Source organism: Lacerta agilis, chromosome 10, assembly GCF_009819535.1.
Source record: "Lacerta agilis isolate rLacAgi1 chromosome 10, rLacAgi1.pri, whole genome shotgun sequence".
Lineage (NCBI taxonomy): Eukaryota > Metazoa > Chordata > Lepidosauria > Squamata > Lacertidae > Lacerta > Lacerta agilis.
Window position 1 is genome coordinate 29,465,697 of NC_046321.1, and position 10,102 is coordinate 29,475,798.

The 10,102-nt window shown below is 41.6% G+C and overlaps 1 protein-coding gene across 2 annotated transcripts in view; it reads left to right on the top strand.

The window, feature by feature from the left end:
- Window positions 1-9,859, top strand: part of EP300 (E1A binding protein p300) — a 78,611-nt gene extending 68,752 nt beyond the window's left edge. The window contains exons 26-31 of one of the 2 annotated variants that reach the window (XM_033161754.1): window positions 100-213; window positions 2,148-2,313; window positions 2,748-2,912; window positions 3,322-3,483; window positions 4,721-5,002; window positions 6,483-9,859. In XM_033161754.1, the coding sequence (XP_033017645.1) occupies window positions 100-213; window positions 2,148-2,313; window positions 2,748-2,912; window positions 3,322-3,483; window positions 4,721-5,002; window positions 6,483-8,732 (3,139 nt within the window). In that variant the 3' untranslated portion in view covers window positions 8,733-9,859. The remainder of the gene's footprint in view (window positions 1-99; window positions 214-2,147; window positions 2,314-2,747; window positions 2,913-3,321; window positions 3,484-4,720; window positions 5,003-6,482) is intronic. The other variant, XM_033161755.1, reaches the window with a different exon arrangement.
- Window positions 9,860-10,102: the final 243 nt, after the last annotated feature.

The window sequence follows — 10,102 nt, forward strand, 5'->3', positions numbered from 1 at the left end:
CATTTTTCCTTGGTAATGGGGGAAATGGAATGGTGAGGTATTTGAATAATGTTTCTGGTTATGACCTGGATTTATGAATGTTCTCTGTTCTTTATCTAGGAGAGTATACATATCTTACCTTGACAGTGTTCACTTCTTCCGTCCCAAATGCCTGAGGACTGCTGTATATCATGAAATCCTAATAGGATACCTAGAATACGTTAAAAAGTTGGGGTAAGCTTTCTGTTCTTCTGCAATAAACTCCATACTATCCCAAATGATTGAAAATGATATATCTTCAAAGTAAATTGTGGGTATAGATGTGCCCACAATTAGTAATTAATATTAATGAGCAAGAATATACAGTTAGGTTGCTTGTTGCAACCGTACAGTACATTTTGAGTCCCTTCAATGTATGGGCAGAAGTCAGTATATAGAGAAGTTCCAACTTGACAAGTCTGATCTGAGTGTTTGTAAAGGAGAACAATTCCTGCAATGCTGACTTATAAAAATAAAGATAGTCTTAAATGTTGTCTTCTTTTATTGTATTGATCAGTGATGTGACAGTCTCTTGTAATGGCTGTCAAATAACCCACCTATGGTATAAAACTTATTTTCCATCTCTACCCTTTCCCTGAATTATTTTCTTTAATGACTCTTTTTAAAGTTTGTATATCTGAGGGTAGAGCCTTTGTCTCATTTTATGTAGTGATAGTCACCAGCACTGAGTAGAAGTTTTGATGCATGAGGTGCTTCAGGAGATAATTTGTCTGGAGAGGGGGGGAAAGATAAGAAACCAGGGTGGATTGATTGAAAATAAATAAAACCAGCATGATGTGAAACGTCTCATTTAACTAGATTAACCTGAATTAATTTAACCAAATTGTAGACAAAACTAAGTAAATAACAAAGTGAAATAAGCCAGAGGAAGTGGGGTGGTTTTGAAGAAAATGTAGAATAATTATTGATATGCCTATAAAAAGAGGTCCTACAAATATCTGTGTTGTTGTGAAAAAGGTGTCTGATTATACAAATTTTGAAATCTAAGCAAAGGGACAGTTTAAGATCTGTATCAATGGGGTCTTGTTATTTCTCTCTGCTTTTTTTTTAAAATCATAGTTGCTACATAATTCTTGCCTGGGTAAAGTAACCCTTTTCTCTACTTAAATGTTCTTTGCTATCAAATGAAGCAGATAGAAGTGGACTACCCAAAATAAACTGTCACAGATTTATAAGCTGCTGACCAACACATATTGGTTGTTGAGAAGATAAGCTATAGAAGACTGAGGAAAGGGTGCATTCTGCCATTAATTGGTAACTATAATGGTAGAAATGGGCCCACAATTAAAAGCTAAAGTAGAAATTGGCTGATAAAGCAGCAGGAAATATTGGTCAAGTTGCTTCAAGGGGAAGAAACATAGGCGGTAGATTCTGAACAACTTGACTTCAGGACCTAGCATTTCTTTGAGCACCCCAGAATCCCCTCCCATCTGGGGGAGTTGTAAGTGCTGAAAGGGAGTGGTTGTGGCAGTGATTACCAGATAGTTCAGGTGCAACTGGTCTGCCTTACAAGGCTGTTGTGCAGCAGTTGCACAAGGAATTATAGATAAATGGAAGGGACAAAGAACTACCTGGCATCTCATTGGGGAGGGTATATAGGGCAAAATAGTTTAGAAAGAACTGAGCATTCTAAATCTGACCTATTTTTCCATCTCCAAAGAAAAGGAGCCTACAATTCAATATGACAATATTAATAAACCCATTAAAAACTGAGATTTCTCCCAGTTTTGCAAGTATTATTGAGCATAGCCTGTAACTGTTTTCAAACAGAGGTTGGGTGGGTAGAGTTGGACAATAAACTCTTTCCATTGGCTACTGCATCAGGCTTCTCAGTCCCTTAGAATAGTTTAAAGGTATATGAATCAGTTCTGTCTCTGAAGCTAAGCAGTTTTGGGTCTGACCAGTTAACCTGGATGGGAAGGTCATCTGCATCATTTATACATTGCTCCTCGGATGCAGTATTTCTAGGCTGACCTTGGTTCTGCTTGGATGTTGTAAAAGAAACTCTTGCTCCTGAAAAGATGGATAAATGAAGTGGGCAACACAGTGAAACACTATAATGGATAACAGAACTAATGGTATTGGCTTTTCCCTTTAATTCATATTAGGTATACAACGGGACATATATGGGCCTGCCCACCTAGTGAAGGTGATGATTATATTTTCCATTGCCATCCTCCTGACCAAAAGATACCCAAACCCAAACGACTGCAAGAGTGGTACAAAAAGATGCTGGATAAATCTGTGTCAGAGCGCATAGTGCATGATTACAAGGTTGGTTGTGAATTAGCTTAAATATCACCTTTAGTTCTTGCACCTTACATATACTGGAACAGGAATTTATTTTGAGAAAAATGTCAAAATACTTCCAAGAATATTGCTTAGCTAACAGTACTTAAAAGGTAATGTCTGAGAAGCATTTGGATCTTAAGAAGCATTTCAAAATTGGTGGGTAGAAAAAAACTTGCACCATAAACACCAGCACTATTTTTAAAAAGAAGCCTGGAAGAAAAACAACTTTGAAGAATTAAAGTTTCCCAGGGTGGCTGGGGCAACCCAGTCAGATGGGCAGGGTACAAATAATAAAATTATTATTATTATTGTATTTATTAATGTTCAAGAGAGACTAGGAGGCATTCTGCATGAGTATTTCTGCTTTTGCTGCTGTCATCAATGTGATGTGTACTGAGAAATATTTTGTGTTGCAGGATATTTTTAAGCAGGCAACAGAAGACCGTCTGACAAGTGCAAAAGAGCTGCCTTACTTTGAAGGGGACTTCTGGCCTAATGTTTTAGAAGAGAGCATTAAGGAGCTAGAGCAAGAGGAAGAGGAGCGAAAGAGAGAAGAGAACACTAGCAATGAGAGCACTGATGTAAGGAAGTAATGTTTTCCCAACAAATGTCATTCATTACTTTCTTTCCTAAAATCTACAACTGGCAGATTAAACTGGACACAGGATTCGGGAATCCTCTGTAGAATTATTTATTAATTTCTTACAGGTTTGTTGGTGGAAAGGAACAAGGAACCAACCCACAGCATTTTGTTTTCATTCAGGAGTTACTTCTTAAAATTGCCTGAAGAACATTCTAGCTGTCGTAGTTTTTGCCTCTTGTGTGGATAAGATCAAGACATGAATATGTGCCTTACCTGGCTTAAGTTGCCAGCTTTGCTTTTGGGACTGATGTGGTGTAATGACTTCTTGGTGGTTGCTTGTTTACTCCTGGGAACCAAATGTGTCTTGCCATTTTCAAATCAGACTCAACTCTCCATTCACATTGCAGGTCAGCAAAGGAGATAGCAAAAACGCCAAAAAGAAAAATAATAAGAAGACCAGTAAAAATAAGAGCAGCTTGAGTCGTGGTAATAAAAAGAAACCTGGAATGCCTAATGTCTCCAATGACCTTTCCCAGAAACTGTATGCCACTATGGAAAAGCATAAGGAGGTAAGAACAATATTTAAAGTATCTGAATGGCTGCAGCATCTAAGTGCAAGTGAAATATATCCTTGGACTGTAAAAGTAGGTGGTTTATTACTTCCATGTTGACTGAGGGAACTTCATGACCAAATAATAATCTTCTTTGCATTTGCCACACAAGTTAGACCCATGGTTAATTTAATCCAGTGGTCTGAGGCTTCTGAGGGAATGTACTGAAATGAGCAGCAGACTACACACATACATGCTCTGTGGAACATTGTGGGAAATAGTTGCATACATGTTTCTGTGTTAAAAAGGTTTTTAAAAATGTTATTTCTCCTGGGTATTTAGATAATATACAAAAACAGAATCTTTTGTAACTAATAAACCTATATAGCTATTTTAAGGGCTGTATTGTAAATTGGAAAGTTGAGCATTTTTGCCAAATTCTAAGACACAGTGAAGCATAAGGCATACTGTAAACCTATGAACATGTTATCAAACACATGTGAGAGTAAGGAAAAATTGTGAATGAAAGCAAGTGCTTTCCCCCCCTAAAAAAAAAAGGTACCAGTACCCACCATTAAGTTGTTACAGTAAGTGCCACACTTTTTAACAACAACAAAAGAGGTGCTGGTACTGCATATCCTTGAGGACCCTCGGGGGGGGGGGGAACACTGAAGAAAATGCTCAATTATGATCACATTGGGGCTTGCAATCAGGCTGAGGTTGTTGAGACACCATTGTGGCCAAGTGATTTTGGGTTGGCTTTGTTGTGGTAAATGAAGTTAAACATACAAATTGGAGCATTATAAACCAAATAATCTTAATTTTCTTTGTCCAACACTAAGTATTTTAACTAGGTGTTTTTTTCTATTTCAGGTATCTTTTAGTGCAGGGTTGGTAAACTTTCTAGCCCAGAGAGCCAAATTGTTATCTCTACAACCCCTTGCAGGCCAAGTTTGACAGCTAGTTGTTCAGAAGCCCCCTTCATAGTGCTGACTTGCCCTCCACTTTGGCAGTGCCTGCAAAGCCTCTTTCAATCTGCTGATCTGTGGTGCCTCCAAACCAACTACAGCTACCCCTGCAATAAACTTGACAAAATATAGAGCAGTTGTGGCTTGTTCCTGATGTTCAGAGCATGTTGACTACTTCATTCTCCACAATGAGCCCGAAAGACAGAGAACAGAAAACATTGTATAGTTAAGGGTGATGAATCAAACCTCTTGGAATAAAGCCTAATATCCACTACTCTCTTTTTCAGGTATTCTTTGTGATCCGTCTCATTGCTGGTCCTCAAGCCAATTCCCTGCCTCCCATCATTGAACCTGATCCACTCATTCCGTGCGACTTAATGGATGGGCGTGATGCCTTCCTCACCCTTGCTAGAGACAAACACCTTGAGTTTTCCTCACTACGAAGGGCAATGTGGTCAACCATGTGCATGCTGGTAGAGCTACATACTCAGAGCCAGGATCGTTTTGTTTATACCTGCAATGAATGCAAACACCATGTGGAAACAAGGTGGCACTGCACAGTCTGTGAGGTATGTCTCGCCACTGGTGAAATAATTTGCTATACAAATATTCAGAGGTTTATAGCATTAAGAGGTTTTTGGAACTCAAGTGGAGGGTTTCATTAGTGTTGTCTACTGTAATATTAGGTTCTGTCTTAGGACATTTTAAAAGTAAATATTCCTTGCTATCCTACTCCAGTGTCTTGATATTTATGTTGTGACTACTGAAATATTGTATAGCTTATGCTTCCATTTTAACATGGCTCTGCTTCAGAGTAAAGAGCTTTCTTAGGATATTACAGCCAAAAAAGTGTTGAAAATGTACTCTCCTTAAGGGCCTTTTTGTTAGGGTCCCTGTTTGCCCAAGGCAGGGATCATCAGCCATTTGGAGCAATGGATACATTTCAAATTTTGAGAGTGTTGTGGGTACCAGTGACAAAATGGCAGCCATGGGGGCATGTCATAACACAAGACTAGAGAAAGTACAGTAATTGTAAAGTTTCCTATAAGTGTATCTCCTTATTAATTTCTGCCTACCATAAAGCTATTAATGGCACAACAGTGCTCCCTCCCCCCATTTTTCAACCCTAGACCAAAGCCTAGGCTGCCATCCTATACCAACTTACCTGGGAGTAAAGCCCATTAAACACAAAGAGACTCAAACTTCTGACTCTGCCATTCTTAGTAGGTGCTTGTTCTTTAGATCTTGCAAAGCAGAAGATATGCTTAAGCCACTTTGCAAAGATTTCAGATTTTCCTTTTGGAGGCAGGGGGATTCTTCAACATCCACCCACATTCATTGTGTAGTAGTATTTGAGAAAATAACTTCTAGGGATTACCTGATCTCAGATGAATTCACCATAGGAAAGATGCATTATGGTTGCTAGGGAAAAAGAAATGGCAAATTACAGAGATTCCAAGGACTACTAGAAAATAAGCATGAAGAGTGCTCTGAGGGAGAGGGGAAACAACAGCTCTTCAGAACCCAAGTAATTCTTGTTACCTAACTTACTAATCACAGCCCTGGCTTCACTTATTGGCTAAAAACTAAAAACATTGACAGGTGGCAGAAGTCAGGCTGACTCTATCCACAGAAATTGCTTAGCAACATATCTGTACTTTTTCCTCTTTAACTTTCTAGGCTGTCTAGATATTTCTTTTTAAATATATATGTATATGAAAACTCAGAACTTAGGACCTTTTTATGGAGCTACCAGTCACTGGGTTGGTGACTCCTGGCCTTTTTCAAGTCTGCATCTGTCTTGCTGTTTTTTCCCTAAGAATTGACACTTGTGCCACTTTGGCTGATAGTCATTGCATAGTTTTCAGTGAATGCTTCTTTCCAAGTCCCATGATTTTTTTCCCTTGGACAAGTCATCATTAGCATTTTGAGATTGCATTGTTAATTAAGACTATCCTTTATCAGCTATTTAATTTTTAGCGATGGTATAGTTGTGTGCCTCTGTCAGGGAATAAGGCCAGTTATCTGACTGATCATTTCTGTTTTTAGGATTATGACCTATGTATCACCTGCTATAACTCTAAAAACCATGAGCACAAGATGGAGAAACTGGGCCTTGGTATTGACGATGAAAGCAACAACCAACAGACAGCCACTACTCAGAGTCCTGGTGATTCACGTCGCCTGAGCATCCAGCGCTGCATCCAGTCTTTGGTCCATGCCTGCCAGTGCCGCAATGCCAACTGCTCATTGCCGTCTTGTCAGAAGATGAAGAGGGTCGTCCAGCACACCAAAGGTTGCAAGCGCAAAACCAATGGAGGGTGCCCAATTTGCAAGCAGCTCATTGCTCTTTGCTGCTACCATGCTAAGCACTGCCAGGAGAACAAGTGCCCAGTGCCCTTTTGCCTCAACATCAAACACAAGCTTCGTCAGCAGCAGCTTCAGCACCGCCTGCAGCAGGCCCAGATGCTCCGGAGGAGGGTGGCAAGCATGCAGAGGACCGGCATAGTAGGTCAGCAGCAAGGCTTGCCCTCGCCAACACCAGCCACACCAACAACTCCGACAGGCCAGCAGCCACCAACTCCTCAGACCCCACAGCCACAGCCTCCACCCCAGCATGCCTCGCAGCCACAACCTGTACCTCCCAATAACATGCCTCCATATAGCATGTCAAGAACTCAGCCTCCTGGTGCTGTCTCCCAAGGCAAGGCAGGTGGCCAGTTAACTCCTCCGACAACTCCTCAGGCTACTCAGCCACCTATGCCGGGGCCCCCTGCAGCTGCCGTGGAAATAGCCATGCAGATCCAGCGAGTAGCTGACCACCAGCGGCAGATGGCTCATCCAATTTTCCAGAGGCCAATTCAACACCAGATGCCCCAGATGAATCAAATACAGCCTATGAGTGTAACACCACCTCAGATGGCCAGAGGTCCTGGGGGCCATATAGATCAAGGGATGGGACCAGCAGGAATTCAGCAGCAGCCCGCATGGGCCCAGGGAGGTTTGCCTCAACCTCAGCAGCTGCAGTCAGGAATGCAGAGACCATCAATGATGTCAATGGCCCAGGCTGGGCAGCAGATGAGTATGTCACCACAGCAGCCAGGAATGGGTCAGGTACCTGGCGCTGCTCCATCAAAGCAAAGCTCTGTGCCCCAGGCAGCCTTACAAAACCTGCTGCGGACTCTCAGGTCCCCCAGCTCTCCCATGCAGCAGCAGCAGGTGCTTAACATCCTGCACTCCAACCCTCAGCTGTTAGCTGCTTTCATCAAGCAGAGGGCTGCCAAGTATGTTGGGAACCAGAATCCACAGGGCATGCCGGGACAGCCAGGAATGCCTCAAGGGCAACCAGGGATGCAGCAGCAGGCCATGCCAGGACAGCAAGGTGTGCATCCCAATCCAGCCATGCAAAATATGAATCCGATGCAAGCAGGTGTCCAGAGGCCCAGCATGCCCCAGCAGTCGCCACCCCAGCAGCCACCACCCCAGCAGGCCATGGGTGGGATGAATCCTCAGGCACAACAAATGAATATGAATCCTGCAGCAACCATGTCTCCCCAGTTTCGGGAAATCCTAATGAGACGGCAGCTGATGGAACAGCAGCGTCAAGCAGCAGGACCAGGGTTGGGGCCTGGCATGGCCAACCATAATCAGTTCCAACAGCCCCAGGGAGTTGGGTACCCTCAGCAGCAGCAGCAGCAGCAGCAACAGCAGCAGCAGCAGCAGCAGCGGATGCAGCATCACATGCAGCAAATGCAACAAGGGAATATGGGACAAATGAGCCAGCTTCCACAACAGATGAGTGCAGAGACGGGATCCAGTTTGCAGCAAGTTTTCCAGCAGAGACTACTTCAGCAGCAGATGGGATCACCAGCTCAGCCCAATCCTATGAGTCCCCAACAGCACATGCTCCCTAGCCAGGCCCAGTCCCCACACTTACAAGGCCAGCAGATTCCATCATCGCTCACCAATCAAGTGCGTTCTCCACAGCCTGTCCCTTCACCACGTCCCCAGTCCCAGCCACCCCACTCCAGTCCGTCCCCTAGGATGCAGCCACAACCTTCTCCACATCACGTCTCCCCGCAGACCAGCTCCCCTCATCCAGGACTGGTAGCTGCCCAGGCTAACCCCATGGATCAAGGGCACTTTGCCAGCCCGGACCAGAATGCAATGCTTTCTCAGCTTGCTAGCAATCCAGGCATGGCAGGCCTCCATGGTGCAAGTGCCACAGAACTGGGACTTGGCTCAGATAATTCAGACTTGAATTCAAACCTTTCACAGAGTACACTAGACATACACTAAGACACACTGTAGCATTTTGGGAGCAAAAAAAACTTATTTTCTCAAGACTTTTTGTACTGAAGACAATTTTTTTTGAATCTTTCTTAGCAGAACATTTTTCCCTGGAATACATCTGAACTCTGCAGCAGTAGTTTGTGGTTTTAAAAAATGAGAAACCAACAAAATGAACCTGAGGGACAATAGAATACAAAGAAAATATATTTTTGTTATGGCTGGGGTCATAACCAGTCCTTTTACTTGTTTTTGTTTTCCCTTCGCGTGTGTTGGGGAGGTGCTTGGGATGGGATAGTTATTTGGCTGCTGACCAAATGGCTTCCTTCTCTAGCCTCCAATAGGTTTTTTTTTTTTTTAAATTAATGAAAATATGTAATATTGATAGTTATAATTTACTGAGGCAGATGGTTAACTTTTTTCCCCTATTCTGGTTTTTCTCATGCCTACTGCAAAAAAGAAAAAAAGAAAAACAGAAAAAACAGAACATTTCCTAAAACTGGAGGACAAAAAGGGTGAATGTTGCTTTAAAATACAGTGCATATATATAAATATATAAAAATATATATTAAAGATAAATACCAATTTTTCCTCTTTGGTTGGAAAGATGTCAATTCTTTTAAAAACTGTAAAAATTATTAAGTAACCCAGTCTCCCTCCTGAAGTCTACTTTTGTCCTCCAAGAATTTTCTATACCAGAGTCTGAGCTTAAACTTCAAGTATTAAAATTTGTACATGTAGAGAGAAGACAACTTTTTGCAAATACACGGGGCAGCTGCCAAATGGATGTAGTATATATATTGTGGTTTTGTTTTCTTGAAAGAATTTTTTTCGTTATTTTTACATCTAACAAAGGAAAAAATAAAGAGGGTAAGAAACTATTCCAAGGGTATAATTTTAACCTGAGAGTAAATCCCTGGGGTTTCTTCTTTATGCTTGCTTTCTCTATCCCTCCCCTCCCATTTCCTCCTCTTCCATTTTCTGTAAAACTTGAAAATAGAAAGCAAAAAACCCTCAAATGTTGTAAATCATGCAATTAAAGTTGATTACTTATAAATATGAACTTTCGATCACTGTATAGACTGTTAATTGATTTCTTATTACCTATTGTTAAATAAACTGTGTGAGACAGACTGGTTTTTTATGCTTCCCTTCTTCTTTTCCCCTTCAATTGGTGCTTATTTTAAACTGGGGAAAGAAGATGGTATGCTTTTGCAAAACAAAAAACTACAGCAATCAGTTTGATGTATAGTAACATACCATTATGTGTGTTTTTGAAACATGCGTATTTTGGGCTGTAATGAAGATGATCAATGTCCATTTTGCTGTGAATGCTATATTTGCTTCTACTTGTGCTATGGCAACATTTCTTCAAATCT